Source organism: Entelurus aequoreus, linkage group LG04 (genome assembly GCF_033978785.1).
Source record: "Entelurus aequoreus isolate RoL-2023_Sb linkage group LG04, RoL_Eaeq_v1.1, whole genome shotgun sequence".
Taxonomy (NCBI): Eukaryota; Metazoa; Chordata; class Actinopteri; order Syngnathiformes; family Syngnathidae; genus Entelurus; species Entelurus aequoreus.
In genome coordinates this window covers 38,718,319-38,737,493 of record NC_084734.1, presented here as the reverse complement: position 1 = coordinate 38,737,493, position 19,175 = coordinate 38,718,319, and the positions used below count along the sequence as shown (strand labels likewise).

The 19,175-nt window shown below is 45.0% G+C and overlaps 1 protein-coding gene across 2 annotated transcripts; it reads left to right on the top strand.

Moving 5' to 3' along the window:
* The first annotated feature begins 720 nt into the window (after positions 1–720).
* LOC133648576 (CAD protein-like) lies at positions 721–18,786 on the top strand. Of its 2 annotated transcripts, none has more exons than XM_062044803.1 (44): positions 721–1,030; positions 1,118–1,338; positions 1,828–1,967; positions 2,032–2,161; positions 2,229–2,371; positions 2,449–2,590; positions 3,159–3,330; positions 6,603–6,788; positions 6,932–7,265; positions 7,417–7,548; positions 7,618–7,851; positions 7,930–8,151; positions 8,252–8,440; positions 9,537–9,661; positions 9,733–9,866; positions 9,978–10,090; positions 10,174–10,338; positions 10,404–10,489; positions 10,556–10,802; positions 10,873–10,971; positions 11,043–11,267; positions 11,355–11,537; positions 11,613–11,831; positions 11,901–12,068; positions 12,151–12,333; positions 12,401–12,505; positions 12,595–12,840; positions 12,917–12,998; positions 13,084–13,250; positions 13,323–13,487; positions 13,604–13,735; positions 13,819–14,020; positions 14,096–14,286; positions 14,407–14,547; positions 14,625–14,702; positions 14,779–14,920; positions 14,990–15,183; positions 15,253–15,327; positions 17,081–17,293; positions 17,389–17,514; positions 17,584–17,739; positions 17,822–17,923; positions 18,071–18,165; positions 18,310–18,786. In XM_062044803.1, exons 2-44 carry the CDS (start codon positions 1,233–1,235, stop codon positions 18,407–18,409), a joined length of 6,789 nt encoding a protein of 2,262 aa, XP_061900787.1. In that variant the 5' UTR covers positions 721–1,030; positions 1,118–1,232; the 3' UTR covers positions 18,410–18,786. The 2 variants fall into 2 exon arrangements, with proteins under 2 accessions (XP_061900787.1, XP_061900788.1); XM_062044804.1 differs by having other exon boundaries at positions 721–1,338; positions 6,932–7,041; positions 7,123–7,265.
* The last annotated feature ends 389 nt before the right edge of the window (positions 18,787–19,175 follow it).

The following is a 19,175-nucleotide window of genomic DNA, read 5'->3' as shown; positions in this document are numbered from 1 at the left end:
GCGTAGAAGTAGTGCAGTAAGGTTGTGACATTTGAAAAAATAAATTAATTAATATAACATTTTTGATCCAATTGCTCCAACACATTGTAGAGTAGTTTAAAAATGACAATGTCATTGTACCTTGACTGTCTATCCATCCATCCATCCATCTTCTACCATGACTAATCCCTCTCTGGGTCGAAGAGGGGCTGGAGCCTATCCCAGCTGCATTTGTGTTTAAGGCAGGGTACACCCTGGACAAGTCGCCAACACAGTTAGACAGCATGTTTAAAATAAAAACATGATTAAATAAATCTGTGTATTATTTAAACATTATAGTCCATCTATTCATTTATAATCGCTTGCACTCCTCAAGGAGGAGCGGGAGGGGTGTGTGTTGCTGGAGCCTATCCCCGAAGTGCCTGGAGAGAACCCACGCAGTCACATGGGTTCTCCGCGCCCGGGGAACGAACCTATACGATCTTGTCGTTATTGGACAATAACAAGCTACATTGACTGCCTGTTTAAAACACAAGTTTGTACAAGATATGTAGGGGTTCCCCGCACCACCTCCCCATCAGTTTGGGAGGGGGGCCTAACGTTGAAAACTCCTGCCATAGTTGGAACGAATACAACCAAATCCATCTGCTGTGAAATTGCTGCTCACAGGAGCCCCGCCTCCATCTGACGTAGCAAGGTGACGTCAGAGGCAAGGCAAAAATGCTTAAAGCTTGCAATTGTGCTACCGGAAGAACATTATCTGAGTGTACAACGGGCACGCAAAGTGCACAAAACGACAACAATGATTAATATATGTCTAAAAAACGACTGCACAGTAAATAGTCTAAAATACATTTGACCTTAGTAGCAATGAGAATGCGTATGTAGTACTTTAAAGAAAAAAACAACCGGAAATAACATTGTTGTGAGTCAAACTTGCTGGTTCCGGCTACGACGGTTCATGTACTGTGGCGGCCGTACATGTGGGGAGTCTGGCAACGACTGGCTAAACACACGGACCGGAAAACAAATCAAATCGACTCTACGTTTGGTTTGTCAGATTCATTCAAACATCCGCTGTTTTTGCTTAACATCCGCTGAGGGTGACTCTCGGTGTTCGACTTTTTTAAACTTCCAGTCCGATCTCCATCTCGGTCGCGTCGGCGTGACTTTCACGTGGAGAGCCGCTGGATCGTCCCATCCACCAGAAGTCAACATCATCCAAACAGTCCGTACCGACAGTTCCAAAGATCATGTCCGATGAGAAGATGACCACCACGGCGACCCTGATTCTGGAGGACGGGACGAGGTTCGAAGGCCGCCTTTTTGGCGCTAAAGTGTCTGTGTGTGGTGAAGTTGGTGCGTGACCCTCGTTGTCTTTTTCACAGTTCAATATTGTGTTATCACTCTTCATGTTGATCCCCACTTTAGAGCCATCTTGCTGAGACTAAGTTCACTCACATATCTTGTCAGGGCATCTCACTTGTCCATCCATCCATTTTCTACCGCTTGTCCCTCTCGGGTCGCAGGCATTTCACTTGTATGACAAGAAAAACAGCACTAACCCTGCAATAAACTTGTGTGTCAAGATGCAAAGTGTAGCCATTGACACAAGTCACTTATAATATATGACATAATAAAATATAATAAAATATACTTTAAATGTATATATTATTACAGAATGTGCGCTATATCAAAGCTCATGTCACAAATTGAAACGGTCAGAGGTATTAATTAAAAAAATATGTAATATTGTGGTTTTATAATTGTACTGCATCATACCGAGCATGTGTACTTGTATTTTTGTTGATTCGGTAAGGCATTCAAATGTATTATCTTTCCACCCAGTGTTCCAGACGGGCATGGTGGGCTACCCTGAGGCGCTGACCGACCCGTCCTACCACTGCCAGCTGCTAACACTCACCTACCCTCTGGTGGGCAACTACGGCGTACCACAGGATGAGCAAGGCGTGTTTGGACTGAGCAAAGTAGGCGTTCACAAAGACAATGAAGAAGTATGGAACACCTATTAATTGATCTTGTCGGTTTCAGTGGTTTGAGTCGTCAAAGATCCATGCCGCCGCTCTGGTCATCGGGGAGCTGTCGGAGAGTCCAAGTCACTGGAGCTCAGTCAAGTCGCTGGACCAGTGGCTCAAAGAGCAGGGAGTTCCGGGGATACAAGGTGAGAACAAACGCTTGATGCGAATGCAACACTGGACATAGTTTGAGCCTTTTGTGTAACATTGTAGGCATCGACACTCGCTGCCTGACCAAAAAGATCCGCGAGAAAGGGACAATGTTGGCTAAGCTGGTGTTGGACGAAACCCCTGAGGAGAGCATTCCCTTGGATAATGTCCACCAGAGAAACCTGGTCCAGGAGGTGTCCATGAAGGTAATTTAATAAACCTATTGGTTTTTTTTAAAAGAAAGATTGGGTTTCTTTTAAATCACTTGATTTTCTGTTTCCAGGAGACCCGTGTCTTCAACCCCAGCGGTGCTCTACGGATCACCGCGGTAGACTGCGGCATCAAATACAACCAGATTCGCTGCCTGGCGGAGCGAGGGGCCCGCGTCACTGTTGTACCCTGGGACCACCCTTTGGACAGCACAGGCTAGTATCACATGAATTTGGCCATTTTTGGTGCCAGTTGACATCTGGATTATGTCGATGAATGTTCTCATTCATCCAGGTCATTTTAATCTCAGGGCATTCAATCGATCACAACTGGCCTGTCCACAGCGATCATTGTGCCACACAATACCTCGATGCTAACAAGGGGAAATTACACTTACACTGTCGTTGGGTTTGGCAGTAGGATTGCTCGTTTGCAACAAAACAGTGTTTTTTCTCACTACGATAGGGTGAAACCATCTTTGCCCAGGCACACCCTCCTGGTTTTGGAGTATAAATAGTTGGGGTTTTGGCACCAGTCGCTAGACTAGATCTGACCAATCTAAGTCTATGAGCATGAACTGATGAAGCCTACTGAGGTATTGGCACCAGCCGCTAGACTAAATCTGACCAATCTAAGTCTATGAGCGTGAACTGATGAAGCCTACTCGGATGAGAGGCGAAACGTCTTCTAAGACAAACCAAACAGTCCAGTTGCGATTGATCGAATGCCCTGAGATGACATCTGGATTAGTTTTATGGTGAATTTCTCTTTTGTCCTCTCCAGACTTTGATGGTTTATTCATCAGCAACGGTCCCGGAGATCCGCAGCTATGCCAGGCCACCATCAATAACGTGAGGAAGGTGGTGTGCGTGGATCACCCCAAGCCGGTTTTTGGTATCTGCCTCGGACACCAGCTGCTTTCCTTGGTCATCGGCGCAAACACCTACAAGATGAAGTCAGTGGCTCAAAAACACGAAAGCAATAAAATAAATCATAGTCATTTCGAGTTTGCCTTATGGTGGAAAAAAGTGAAAGTTGTCAGACTTCGCCAGATCCCGACAAACCACCATATGTCTGCTTGGAATGGAAACTCTGGGTACACATGAAGTAATAAGTATCAGCATATCATACACTGTTGTTACTAATCCAGCATAATTCGGTGGTACCTCAGTTATCCAGTCCAAAAGGTCAGACAAAGACTGAATCGTACCAAAACCTAAGGAATTTTTTCCATAATAATGTAAATCCAACTAATCCTTTCCAGACACCCAATAATATTAATACGACACATTTTATAGAGAATGATACTTTTAAACACAGAAAACAATGTGAAATACAAATAAATTAATTAAATGGATAAATGAGCATTTTAAATCACTTTTACCTTTTATTGAAGACTCTTGGTGAAGATGGGCATACAAGTTTTTTTTGTGTTTTTTTTAAGGAGGAACTACACTTTAAAAAAAATGCTAATAATTCACTATCCTTATGAACAAATGTTTTTCGTTTTTCATGCATTTTAATTCATAATGTACGGCTAGTACAAGGTGGCTAACAAAGAAGCTAATGGGAGTATTGTGCCCATAAAGTCCTCTCAAAAACTGCCAACAATACTCCATTTACATCTTGTGACCTGACTTTTACCCAAGTATTAGCAATATTATTATTATTATAAGAACTAACGCAGAGGAACTACTTTTAGCACCGGTTAACTAGCTTACGCAGCTATTGACATACAGACCTGTTGAGCTGCTGCATCGCCTCTAAATTGGTGAAAGTTAATTCTATTATAAATCATGCATTTCATCTGTATAGTAGAAGGTTGTGGCCATGAACCGAGAAGTTGGTCAACTCTGACATTCAACTTAAACCCGGAGATGGCGAGACATGAAAGACACGAAAATACGCCTTTTTTTTTTTTTTTTCCGAGAGGATTATGATTCATTCTTCATCTAAACGGGAAGACATGAACAGCTCATCAGTCAGAATTGCAGTGAAAGCAGACATTGTACATTAAGTAGGGTTGTCCCGATATCAATGATTTGGTACCGGTACCAAAATGTCTATCGATACTTCTTACAATACATTAAACATATGTTTCCTATTGCACTCAAATAACAATTTTGGAAGGTTAAAATAGAAATTAAAGGCATAAAACACATTGGGCTTTTCTTGTTGCACTCAAAGAACAATATACCATTTTTCATATTACATATAGTCTGTCATAATCAAGGATTAGATTAGAATAAACATAATTTATTGACATTATATTAAATTATTCATGATTTATGATTGCCACTCTTGGTCTGTGCTTTAAGAAAAATACAATTATTTGTAAATACTACAAACAAAACTATGAATACAAGTACACAGATAAGCTATGTAGCAGGTAAAACACACATTGTTAAAGATAAAACACAAATTGTAGGAATTTCTTACAAAATTCAGTAATTTTACTTGCAATAGTTAACGCTAATTAACTGCTAATATTTAGCATCAAGCCAAGCAGGGGACAATAGGGGAGTTGGTTAACTGTCATGAGAGTAGAGTATGTGTGTTTATAAGAATGGCAATGTGTTGGCTCAGTGACGTCAGTGAGTGAGTGGGCAAGTAAAGAGAGAGAGAGGTAGCGTGTGCGCTTTGCACTGCGCAGTAGAGTAATGAACGTGTCCGGTTATGTCCTAAAAAACTAATAATAAAGCGATTGTCACAAATTGGCGGCCTCGTCACTCTGACCCGAAAGGGGAGCTTAGCTTTTACTTTACTCATTTCCGGGTAAAGTGAAGGGTGTTACTCCTGACAAAAAATCGTCCCTGGAGGGAACATTTGCCCTGTGCTCCAGGAAAGGTGTAACAGCTACATTATTACCTGTCACTCTTTACAACTCCTTGTGCCGATCTGAATGGTTATTACAATGTTTACCTAAGTTGGAAGCAAAGGTGGTAATGCTAATCGCCACGTTTGGCGAGGCATGTTTTAAAGCAGATCTTGCAGTGCGTTTCCTCTATCGTCACCTTCATTGTTAGTTTTGAAGCCCAAATACCTTCATATTGCACTTCACCACACCCTTTACTAACCAGTAGAATTGTCGTTTTTTTCTCCTCCATGTTATTTATTGCTTGTATGCGCTATGTGTGCGTTTTGACACACTCAACATCATGCGCCTTGGCTCTGTAGTCACTGCCGCACAGCACCATGCGAATGAAAAAAATGGCACCGGTATTTTTCAAAGGCAGTATAGTACGCTTTTCAATTAATTAGTATCGTCGTACTTTATTAGTACCGGTATACTGTACAACCCTAACAGTAAGTGATTGTTTTATTATGTCCGTATGTTTGTATTTCTTGTTGAGCACAAAGCAATAGTGCTACTTGCTGGATCTGCTCATCACTCATCAACTTGTAGCTGATCTGGACTGGTTTGTTTGGTGCAATGTTTTTGCTGTACGATAACCAAGACCGTATACTGGGGCAAACCTTTAAGGCAATTTCTTGTCAAATCATGTGAAAACTCAAGCGTCTATAAACCGAGGTATAGTGTTTCCTTGCCACCTCACCGCTCACTTACTGCTGTCTTAGTGCATGGCACATTTGAAAGTATTATTAAATGTGATGAGATTTGCGTACCCATCTAGGTAAGTTTGAGAGTGAAGTGTTTTAAGAGCATAATAAGTGTTTATAAGTGTGTGTGAAAGCTGCATGGAGGGCTTATAAAGACTTCAAATGCATATAATATTCATAAAAAAAATAAAATAGCGTCTCTACTTTGCGGTAATTCACCCGCAGTACCACTGCACTGTTTCCTTCAAAAAGGAAAACACTTAATTTTGTTAGCATAGTGCACCTAATTTCCCCTTCAGACTTTGTCATATTTTGGATCAAAAGCTACAAAATACGCTAGATGAGGAATGATCTCTGATTCAGGTTTGCCTTTACGTGACCCAAACGAGGTAATCTGCCACACTGCGTCGTGATGTGAAATGCGTCTACTTGCTGTTCTCAGCCATCTATTATGCTTATTATCGCTAGAACGTCTGTGACGACTGCTCTTATCAGGCAACTAAGGTCAGGCTGACCTGTAGGACAAATTAAATGAGAACTTTTAGATTGTGCTTGTGGGAAAATGTAACTTTTCTCGAAAACAAAATACCATCACTTTCCAGGGAGAGAAAATATTGCTCCAATGTCAATCCTTTACTACTTTCTATTTATTTGTGTGCCTGAAAGGTATGGTAACCGTGGGCACAACCAGCCTTGCATCCATAAGGGCACGGACCGCTGCTTCATCACCAGTCAAAACCACGGTTTTGCTGTTGACCCCGACACTCTGCCGAGCGACTGGGATGTCCTCTTTACTAACGCGAACGACCACACCAATGAGGGCATTGTGCACAACACGCAACCCCTCTTCAGGTACAACAAGGCAGCTGGTTTTGTCATTTCTCCCTAAAGTGATGTATCATGTTGATGCATGTTTGAAATAAACTCAGACCATAAACCATAAAGTCAGCCATGATCGAACTGAATGTGATAGACAAGTGTGTTTCCCCTTCCAGTGTTCAGTTCCATCCCGAGCACATGGCTGGCCCCACCGATCTCGTTGGCCTGTTTGATGTGTTCCTCAGCACCGTACAAGGCCATAAAGATGGCGATGTTGGCAAATCTGGTAACCTGACATCCTCATCAGGAGCATCTTCTAGTATCAAGTGTTTTTGTGACATGTTGTTCTCCCTTTTGGTTTCTCCAGTAAAGCAGCGTCTCATGAACTATATCTCTTACTTGGGTTCCTTGAAACCTGAAAAGGTGTCCCGACCAAAGAAGGTCCTCATCCTTGGCTCTGGAGGACTGTCCATTGGCCAGGCTGGCGAGTTTGATTACTCAGGCTCTCAGGTCTGTAATAGAACGTTTCTCCTCTTAAGATCTTTCTAATTTCCCAATAATAATTTGCCCTTCACCGTAATGGAAATTACAAAGGACAATTTTCAAACTACTGGGAATGGTAGGAGATTGTCCTAAGTTAGCCTCTCCGCCTTCTTTTCAGGCAATTAAAGCTTTGAAGGAGGAGAAGATCCAGACACTGCTGATCAACCCTAACATCGCCACCGTGCAGACCTCCAAAGGTCTAGCGGACAAGGTTTACTTCCTGCCCATCACGGCAGAGTATGTCACTCAGGTATGCCTTGTCTTTGCTATCACAAGTGTGAGGGTCATCACATTACAGCGAGTGGCTGTTCATCTTCAGGTAATCAAAAACGAGCGTCCCGACGGCATTCTCCTGACCTTCGGTGGGCAGACGGCGTTGAACTGCGGCGTGGAGCTGACAAGACTGGGCGTGCTTGAGAAGTATAACGTGAAAGTGCTGGGAACACCAGTGGTCTCCATTGAGATGACCGAGGACAGGAAGATCTTTGTGGAGAAGATGGAGGAGATCAACGAGCATGTGGCACCTAGCGAAGCGGCTCTATCTGTACAGCAGGTGAGCAGATTTCTGGAAAATTATCGTTATAGGTTACAACGCCAACTTAAATAAAGACTTACTGTGCACTCATTCTAGGCACTAGCAGCTGCAGAGCGTCTGGGCTACCCCGTCCTGGTGCGCTCGGCCTTCGCGCTCGGCGGCCTGGGCTCTGGGTTTGCTAACAACCATGAGGAGCTGACCTCTCTGGTGACGTCAGCCTTTGCCCACACCTCGCAGGTGCTGGTGGACAAGTCGCTGAAGGGCTGGAAGGAGATCGAGTACGAGGTGGTGCGGGACGCCTACGACAACTGTGTCACCGTGAGTTTTATTTCACTCCTATACATGCTCCTTCCCTGGTGGATGTTATAGAGATGCTCTTCTTCTTTTAGTTACTCACACATGCTCTCGTCCTGTTTAGGTGTGCAACATGGAGAACATTGACCCCCTGGGCATCCACACTGGAGAGTCTATCGTCGTGGCACCCAGTCAGACGCTTAACGACCACGAGTACAACATGCTGAGAAACACAGCCATCAAGGTTATCCGCCACCTAGGCATAGTGGGAGAGTGTAACATCCAGTATGCTCTCAACCCCGAATCAGACCAGGTGAGAGACTTAAGAACACAAGTAACGACTAGGGCTAGTGGGCTACCCATTTTTTAATTCTACCATTGGGCAGTAAATATCACCAGATTGTCACTTGAAATATGCATATGAGGGTGAGGAATGTGAAATTTGGACACAAATGGACTTAACATCCAACCCGATGCCTTTGTTGACCTTTTCACTGCCTTGTAGTTATAAGGACCAAATCCAGTTGTGAAGTATTCTCTTAAAATATGGCTTCAGTTCAGAAAACATTTCTCTGCGGGAAAAAGTAGATTTTTCCCAATAGCACAGAATTTATTTTTTACACTCGAGAGTAGGCGATCACAATTTGGCATAATAAAGGTTTAAAGTTTAACTGTTCTTAGACAACAGTGTAGTTATTTCTTCATTTCACTCAGATATAAAACTAGCCCCCATTGTTTGTACAATGACTGAAAAAGGGAACCTACTGTCTTTCCTGCCATAGGAGAAGCTCAGATACAGACTATTTCCAGCTCAACAAGAATTATCTGAGACCTGGAACCTTTTCACTGAATTTGTGAAAACCTTCTCTTTCAATATTTGAACGAACAAACTCTTAAATTAAAATTAAACCGTGAATATATTTTATGTAGGTTCTCATTCATCCAGGTCATTGTATTCTCAGGGTAGTCTATCGATCGTAACTGGACTGTTCGGTTTGTCTTAGCAGACGTTTCGCCTCTCATTCAAGTAGGCTTCATCAGTTCATGCTCATAGACTTGCATTGGTCTGATCTAGTCTTAGACTTAGCTTGGTCAGATCTAGTCTTAGACCTAGCTTGGTCAGCTCTACTATAGATCTGGAGAGGCGAAACGTCTTCTCAGACAAATCAAACAGTCCAGTTACGATCGATTGAATGCCCTGTGAAAACATTGTACTACATTATATGAAAACATGTCTTTAAGCCAAGAAAGGGGGGTACTCTGTTTTACAAAAAGTGACTTGTAACAAATGTTGCTATTGTGGAAATTGATAAAGTGTTTAAAAAAAAGAAAAAAAAAGAACACTAGTAACGCGGCCACACTTGCAATTTGCTTGTTCTCACCAACCTGTTTTCTGAACCTTTTATCAGTATTACATCATCGAGGTGAACGCCCGCCTTTCACGGAGCTCCGCCCTGGCCAGTAAGGCGACAGGTTATCCTCTAGCCTACGTGGCGGCTAAACTTGGGCTGGGAATCCCTCTGCCGCAACTCAAGTATGTCTGGAAAGACCGCACTCATGTCTTTATAATGTTTGATAATAATATATTTTTTGTTGTCTGTAAAGGAATTCTGTGACTAACTCAACCACAGCTAACTTTGAGCCCAGTCTGGACTACTGCGTGGTGAAGGTGCCTCGCTGGGATCTGAGCAAATTCCTGAGGGTTTCCACCCAGATCGGAAGCTCCATGAAGAGCATTGGTAAGAGGCAGAGTTTTATTGGCCTCATTTTTTTGGGTGGGGGAGGAGGGTGGTATTCAGCTCATTTTTCAGCATTCACAATTTATCTGATTTGAGTGTTGATCTTTCTAGGTGAGGTGATGGCTATCGGCCGTAACTTCGAGGAGGCGTTCCAGAAAGCTCTGAGGATGGTGGATGAGAACTGTGTCGGATTTGACCACACCATCAAGCCAGTGTCTGACCAGGTAAGCATCTGGCTTGTGTAGTAGGATGTCGTAAAGATGGAAGCGAGCCTGATTGCTTTGTTATGCGCCTTTACCGCTCATAGGAGCTGCAGATGCCGACGGACAAGCGGATCTTTGTTCTGGCCGCTGCCTTCAGAGCTGGCTACACGGTGGACCAGCTGTACCAGCTGACCAAAATCGACCGCTGGTTCCTGCACAAGATGAAGAACATCGCCGACCATGAGCGGATGCTGGAGATGTACAACCAGGTGAGACGAGCTCTCAACAAAAGACTCCGAGCCAAATTCCAGATTCTCATTTGTTTCCCTTGCAGGATGAGAGCACCATGCCACCAGAGGTGATGCGGAAGGCCAAGCAGCTGGGCTTTTCAGACAAGCAGATTGCTCTTGCCGTACAGAGGTGGGCATAAGATCAATACCACAGATGTTGTATCAGGGTCACACTGCAAACTTTTTCTATTCTCAGCACCGAGCTGGCAGTGAGAAAACTGCGTCACGATTGGTCCATCCTGCCAGTAGTCAAGCAGATTGACACTGTGGCCGCCGAGTGGCCGGCCTTTACCAACTACCTGTACCTAACCTACAACGGCACTGAGAACGACCTCGACTTTGAAGATCAGCATGTCATGGTGATTGGCTCAGGCGTGTACCGCATCGGCAGCAGCGTGGAATTCGACTGGTGCGCCGTGGGCTGCATCACGGAGCTCAGGAAGGTGCGTCCTCAACAGCCCCTCTGGCGGTCCGTCATGGCCGTTTTATTATCATTCATCTTGTCTCCTGCAGATGGGCTACAAGACCATCATGGTGAACTACAACCCTGAGACCGTCAGCACGGACTACGACATGTGTGACCGCCTCTACTTTGACGAGATCTCCTTCGAGGTACATCTTTCTTGAACATCTCTGTCATATTAGAGTGGAGAAACTCAAGACGGCGTTTGTGGTCCTCTTAGGTGGTGATGGATATTTATGAGAAGGAGAACCCTGAAGGCATCATCCTGTCCATGGGAGGCCAGCTGCCCAACAACATCGCCATGTCATTGCACCGCCAGCAGTGCCGCATCCTGGGAACGTCGCCTGAGTTTATTGACTGTGCCGAGAACAGGTTCAAGTTCTCCAGAATGCTAGACACCATCGGCATCAGCCAGCCTCAGTGGAAGGAATTGTCTGACACCAAGGTAACGTTTGAAGGCTCCAGGGTGTGACGTGTGAATATAATACACTCAGCTTTCACACTTTCTGACAATCATGAATTTCCCCTGCAGTCGGCTATGGGGTTTTGTGAGACAGTGGGTTACCCCTGCTTGGTTCGTCCATCCTACGTGCTGAGCGGCGCCGCCATGAACGTGGCATACAGCGACAGTGACCTGGAGAAGTACTTGAGCAGCGCTGTGGCCGTGTCAAAGGAGCACCCTGTTGTCATCTCCAAGTTCATACAGGAAGCTAAGGTCAGCCAGAATGAGACTGGAACTGTTGCAGCTAAAGAAACAAATATGAAGAATGTTGTTTTTATGAATGAATAGGAAATAGACGTGGATGCTGTAGCGTGTGACGGCATTGTGATGGCCATCGCCGTGTCTGAACACGTGGAGAATGCTGGTGTACACTCTGGCGACGCTACGCTAGTGACTCCTCCTCAAGACCTCAACCAGAAGACCATGGAGACGATCAAGATAATTGTCCACGCCATCGGTCAGGAGCTTCAGGTCACGGGACCCTTCAACCTGCAGCTTATTGCAAAGGTGAGAAGACTTTGTGTCACATTTAAATGATGTCATCGTCCGTAACCAATTGTGTGCCTCCATTTACAGGACGACCAGCTGAAGGTGATCGAGTGCAACGTCCGCGTTTCCCGCTCCTTCCCTTTTGTATCCAAGACATTAGGCGTGAACCTTGTTGCCCTGGCGACGGCAGTCATCATGGGCGATGAGGTGGAGCCTGTGGGCCTCATAAGAGGAAAGGGGATTGTGGGCGTCAAGGTAAAGCCTCACGCCGAGCTCTTATTCTACATGTTTTAAAACTTTGTTGACCTTGCCTGCACTGTCCACGTGTTTTTCTCAGGTTGCTCAGTTTTCCTTCTCGCGCCTGGCGGGGGCCGATGTGGTGCTCAGTGTGGAGATGACCAGCACTGGCGAAGTGGCCTGCTTTGGTGAAAATCGTTACGAGGCTTACCTCAAAGCCATGCTTTCCACTGGCTTCAAGATTCCCAAGAAGAACATTCTGCTCTCCATCGGTAGCTATAAGGTAAAAATAAAACCCCAACTTTGCTTAAAACCCTTGACCTTTTGATGCTGATGTTTGATGTTTGTAGAACAAGAGCGAGCTGCTTCCCACCGTTCAGGCTCTGGAGTCGCTTGGTTACGACCTATACGCTAGTCTGGGCACCGCCGATTTCTACACGGAACATGGAGTCAAGGCGAGTGGACTTTATTACAATCCACCAGACACCAAATTGAATGTTTATCCAGTGTGTTCTGACCCCACACGTCATTCACGTCTCGCCAGGTGACAGCTGTGGATTGGCCTTTTGAGGAGGAGGAGAGCAATTGTCCCCCCAAGGAGAAACAGCGCAGCATAATGAATTATCTGGAGGAGAACCACTTTGACCTGGTGATCAACCTCTCCATGAGGAATGGCGGAGGTCGCAGACTATCGTCCTTCATCACCAAAGGCTACAGGACGAGGCGCATGGCCATCGACTACGCGGTGCCGCTCATCATAGACATTAAGTGCACCAAACTCTTTGTTCAGGTATGCGCTTTTACTTAATCTGTTATTTTTCTATTTAAAGCTGTCGAGGAATGAAAAGCAAGATGATTGTTTGCAGGCTCTTCATCAAATTGGTAGAAGTCCACCGGTGAAGACTCACATCGACAGCATGACGTCCCAGACGCTGGTCCGTCTGCCTGGTAAGTTACCAAATTATATTTTCAGACCAAATTCATGATTGCCATGGTTGCATGCAATAATTCTGATTTCTGTTTGGACTCCCAGGTCTCATTGACGTCCACGTCCATTTGCGTGAACCAGGTGCCACCCACAAGGAGGACTTCTGCTCTGGTACAGCTGCGGCCCTGGCAGGGGGTGTGACTATGGTGTGCGCTATGCCCAACACCTCCCCCGCTATCACAGATGCCACCACTCTGGCCCTCGTGCAAAAGGTAACCTTATCAACGTCTCTTCTGTGATTTGTAAAAATGTAACGCGGACTAAGTGTTCATGTTGGGTCACAGCTAGCTAAAGCCGGCTGCCGCTGTGACTATGCGCTGTACTTGGGCGCCGCCTCGGACAACGCGTCCACCCTACCATCGATCGCCAGCCAGGCCGTTGGCCTGAAGATGTACCTAAATGACACCTACTCAACACTCAAGATGGACAACGTCTCCCTGTGGATGGAGGTGGGTGCCATAGAGCAGAGGCTATGCTAGCTGCCTCACACGACGCAAACACTTGACACCGAAAGTCAGTCTCTGTGCGTATTTGCGTCATTTATTATAATTTATTTTCTCGGAAGCACTTTGAGAAGTGGCCCAAGCATCTGCCCATCATGGCGCACGCTGAGAATCAGACAGTGGCTGCCATCCTGATGGTTGCACAGCTCTACCAGCGGCCGGTTCACATCTGCCACGTGGCCAAGAAGGAGGAGGTAAGACTCTCTTCATGCCGCTCAAGAGTAAAAACGCTGAATAAGTGAAGAAGACTTGACCATTTTCTGCCACTTTTTTTCAGATCACTATCATCCGAGCCGCCAAACAGAAGGGCATCCAGGTGACATGTGAGGTGGCGCCCCATCACCTCTTTTTGTGTGAGGACAATATAATAGAAATTGGCGAAGGGCGTGCTCAGGTGCGACCCATGCTGGGCACCCGGGAGGACATGGAGGCGCTGTGGGAGAACCTGGACATCATTGACTGCTTCGCTACAGACCACGGTCAGGAACACCTCACTTCCAGTATCGACAAATATCTTAGTTATTTTACTTTTTTTGTTTCGATGGTGTTTTTAGCTCCTCACTCTGTGGAGGAGAAGACCAGTGACAATCCGCCTCCAGGTTATCCTGGCCTGGAAACCATGCTGCCGCTGCTGCTAACCGCTGTCAGTGATGGACGACTGACTTTGGACGACATCGTGCGGCGTCTTTACGATAACCCGCGTAGGATCTTCAACCTCCCTGTGCAAGAGAACACCTATGTGGAGGTACAAGTCAGAATGGGATGTTTTTATGTGTCTCACTGTAGTTTAGAAATTGTAAACATGCTTGGAATACCATTGATGAGCATTCCGAGGATGTGACCACTCAGGTTATGTGTGTCTCAGGTGGACCTGGAGCAGGAGTGGGTTATTCCACAGACCATGCAGTTCACAAAGTCCAAGTGGACGCCTTTCAGCGGCATGAAGGTGAAGGGCAAAGTTCGGCGTGTGGTCTTACGAGGAGAGGTGGCCTACATCGATGGAGAGGTAATCCTCAGTCCTAAACATCTTAATTGTCTTTTATCAAGAATGATGTAGACAAGTTGTTGTTTTGCACATGTCAGGTCTTGGTGCCGCCAGGTTACGGTGAAGACGTGAAGACCTGGCCGACGTCTTTCACCCTTTCTCCTGAAAGCCCCATTGTAATAAATAATCACACTATTCGAAATATGGTACATGTAGTTTGCGTACATGCTGAGGTGGTTTCTCTTTCAACAGACACCTGAGCATCCTCGCCCGACTCCTCCCCGCGAGGGCTTGGTGCGAACCCGAGCCCCCAGTCCTCGTCGCTCAGCAGGAGAGGGTCGCTACATGCAGCCCCCTCGTACCCACCGCTCCTCTGACCCAGGGCTTCCGCCAGGTGCTCCATGTCATACGTGACAATGCATGGCTAATTGAACGTCCCTAAAAGTTGTGGTGCTCTTTGCAGAGATGGTCATGCTGCCGCCCACGGGGGCTGCTGATGGCTACAGCCACCCCCCTCCCCTGTTCAGGCTGCTGTCCCCTCAGGCCGGGCCAGGACAGATTCCTGCTGGCCAGCTGTCCCACTACCAGATGTCTCCTCTGCTGCACCCTTTAGTAGGCCAGCATATCCTGTCTGTCAGACAGTTCAGCAAAGAGCAGGTGGGATCGCCATCCTCTAGCACATTGGACATGTTCGGTGTACAACACTCACGTTCATTGTCTTCGCAGATGTCTCACCTCTTCAACATTGCACACACACTACGCATGATGGTTCAAAAAGAACGCAGCCTTGACATACTGAAGGTTGGTCATTGACTGCATTTATTTTGTGCTAAGCTGGGTTGAGCGTCAATTATCCGAAACTTCTGCACAGGGTATCCGCGGGGTCGTTAAAGTCTAAAAAAGTCTTAAATTCAATACTTTGAATTTAAGGCCTTAAAATCTCAAAAATTATCCTAAAATCTCATAGAAGGTCTTAAATACAATTTTGAAAGGTCTTAAAAATCTATTGATGTTACTTTTATTTAAAATATGCATAAACTTCAGTCTCGCTTTGAAATGTTTCCATTTTTGAAGATGCTATAACATAACTACACAGCCGAACCAACTGTGCTGCCCGGTCAGAATTTATCGAACACCGCCAGCTATTGTTGTGCGCGCGCAGCTGTGTGTTGACAGTTTAGTTAGCATAGCAGCGGAGAAAACTTAATGAAAGCCCACAGCAGAGCCAAATTACTTGCATAAGATGGGTAAGTAAAAGTTCAAGGATGAGTGTCTCCAGAACGATCAATTTAATGCATGGTTGAAGCCGGTGGATGGAAACGTATGAAGTGTTTAGTACCCAGATGTGCAGCCATCGAGAGAAGCGTTTGTAAACATGGCGGTGAAAGTGATTGGAATGATTATGTAAAAGTCAAAAATCGCGAGAAGTCCGTGTCAAAAGATGCTGAAACACCACACAACACCACACTTGCACAACTTTACAAAGGTAAACGTAACCCCCTCAAAGGAGTGTTATGTGTGTTAAGTGGTGCCAATTGCCAAAGGAGATCAATATGAGATGTTTAGCAGTGAAATCATACTATTACATACCGTACAGTAAGCACACACTAATTTATCTGTGGTAGTACTGTACTCAGCAGTAAAACTATACAAAAAAAACATAATTCTCTTATTATTTCTATTATTTGTTCCCAGAATTTCAGGTCAGCTTCTCATGCCTAATCTTTTCTCCAAGTTTATACAGCAACCGACATTAAAAGCGGTTGCCTGTTTAGTGTTTACACTCATCTTAATGTGTGGGGGGAGGAATGCAATGGAGATTTGCGAAAGTCATTTTGTCATGCCTAAATAAAAATAATCCTTGTGTATTAGCAATATGTTTTCAAAAAAGTCACAAAAAACAGGTAAAAATGTATCTATACACACCAGATACAAAATGAGCTGAGCACATTTGAATGTTATCCACATTATTCACATTCAAATTCTGTTTGAGGCTTGCACGCCATAATTACCATCCTTCTTTTTAGACAATCGCTCTCTGCACACGCTGTTATTCACAACTTTGTGCAGATAGTAGTATTGTAGATGTTTTTATCGGTTTGCTCAATTCTGACAGCCAAAAAAAACATTACCAAAGTTAGCCATTTAGCTTTAGCAGAGATGCTAACTGTCCCTTTCATAGACAATATATTGTTGTGCTTTCTTCTACCATTGCTGATGTTGATGTTACATGAAAACACTTGATATGAAGCACACTGCACCTTTTGCAAGAAAACTCTTCTATGGCAAATCTGAAAATGTATTAGTTTACACTAGAGAAGCTCCTGGTGTATTTAGTTAGCAGAGCAGTGAATGAACTCATACTTAAAATTCATTTTGGACCTCTGATTTTACTTTGTCGTTGTATTTTTTGTCCGTATGGATGTGAAATGGTCTTAAATCATTTTCAAGATGGTCTTGCAGTCTTAAAAAGTCTTAAATTTGACATGTTGAAACCTGCATAGACCCTGCTGCATGTCACCTAGTTAAGGTGTGATCACGTCCTTCCTTCCAGGGTAAAGTGATGGCGTCCATGTTCTACGAGGTCAGCACCCGGACCAGCAGCTCCTTTGCGGCGGCCATGCAGCGCCTGGGCGGCTCCGTCGTCCACTTCTCTGAGTCCACCTCGTCCTCAAAGAAGGGAGAATCTCTGACCGATTCAGTCCAAACCATGAGCTGCTACGCTGACGTGCTGGTGGTCCGCCACCCGATGCCTGGCGCTGTTGAGGTTTGAGTTCAAAACACCTCTGTGGGATGATATGCGACATATGTCAAGTATTCAGAGTCTATATGTTTTTTATACCTTGTTGTGACATCATACAGAGCGCATCACGCCATTGTCGTAAACCGGTGATCAACGCTGGGGACGGTGTGGGCGAGCACCCCACCCAGGCTCTTCTGGATGTATTTACCATCCGAGAGGAGTTGGGGACGGTCAACGGCATGACGGTGAGGACAGACTTCACGTAGACAAAAATGGGACTTCAACTTGTATTTCATGTCTTAAATGTGCACCAGATAACCATGGTTGGCGACCTGAAACACGGCCGCACCGTTCATTCGCTGGCCAAGCTGCTCACTCAGTACCGTATCACGCTGCGCTACGTGGCCCCCAGGAACCTGCACATGCCCGCTGACATCATAAACTATGTGGCCTCTAAGGGCATCAAACAGGTAGCAATCATAAATGATGGACGACATGTCATCATTGAGTACTTTGAAGACTTACCACGTCGGGTATTGTGCCTGTTTGCAGGAGGAGTTTGAGAGTATCGAGGAAGCGCTGCCTGATACCGACGTCATCTACATGACCAGGATCCAGAAGGAGAGGTTTTCATCTGAAGAGGAGTACAAGGCCGTAAGTACACACTGCTGCTTTAATCAATAACTGTCAAGGGAAAAGAAGAATTGCATTCAAGCATGTAACCCTTAATGCTGATGTGGCTGTAGTTTGACACCTGCCCTCTAGAGGGGAGTAAATTTGATCCTGTTGTGTCCCTGCCAGTGCTTCGGCCAGTTCATCCTAACCCCTCACATCATGACTGGAGCCAAGAAGAAGATGGTCGTCATGCACCCGCTACCCCGAGTAAATGAAATCAGGTGAGACTCAACCTGCTGAACAACAGACAATTAAAGCTAAATAACCACTAAAAATAGTATTTACCGGAGACACGGTAAAGTAAATTTTTAATGCGTGTTTTGTACAATAACACTATGCTTATCAATCCTTTGTTTCCGTTTCAGTGCCGAGGTGGACACGGACCCAAGGGCGGCCTATTTTCGTCAGGCAGAGAACGGCATGTACATCCGAATGGCTCTGCTGGCCACCATACTGGGAAGATAAGCAAGTACCTGCTGTTGGTTACAGGGAGTAAGTGGTTGACTCCCAATTTTGTCCATTCCATGACAGGTCTTTGAATACGGGTTTCAGTTACATGTTACAAATTATATCATGCTGCTATACTTTATTTTTTACTGTCTTCTTTGCAGTCATTCCTGCTAAGTTGCAATCACATTTATTTTTGGCCTAATGTGTCTTTTGAGCTTTTGTTGATCAACTACATGCTTCTTTGTACCTTTGATGATATACCTCGTCCACCTTACCATGTGTGGCACTAATAGGCGTCGTCTTAGATTTATCGAACATGTCAATTCTATTATATCTTGTTGGAGAATGTTTTTGTATTGTTGAATAATTAAGAATAAAAGTTGGTGTTCTTACTTATCACTTAATATTGTGGATATTCAAAAGTAATAACAAGCTTTTTACTTTTTACTGCTGAAAAACATTCATGTGTTTAGACAAGTGTCTAAACTTTTGCCCCCGAGACAGGCATCAAGAAAAACGTAAGGGGGTGTGGAGCCAATGCGGGGCCGCCCCTCACTAAATGCAGATCACACGCAATACGTCTGTGGTGGGCCCCCGTCTTGCGTGAAAAAGCATGTATAATGTCAATTTATGAATGATTTATGCAGACGTATTGCTGGGATTTTAATGATGTCGCGTCCGGCTAACCTCCTCCCAATGAATACTGGTGGTGATCAAGCTAGCTCTGTTTTCAATGGGTACCAGGCGCCATTTAGCCTTTCTCAAAGAAAAAATGCCCAAT

What these genes read in the sequence shown, in the direction of transcription:
- LOC133648576 (XM_062044803.1), top strand. Translation starts at nt 1,233, where the DNA reads ATGTCCGATGAGAAGATGACCACCACGGCGACCCTGATTCTGGAGGAC. An exon ending in TTGATTACTCAGGCTCTCAG is followed by an intron (nt 7,266 to 7,416) that starts GTCTGTAATAGA and finishes CCTTCTTTTCAG; the next exon opens with GCAATTAAAGCTTTGAAGGA. An exon ending in CGATGCCTGGCGCTGTTGAG is followed by an intron (nt 17,294 to 17,388) that starts GTTTGAGTTCAA and finishes GACATCATACAG; the next exon opens with AGCGCATCACGCCATTGTCG.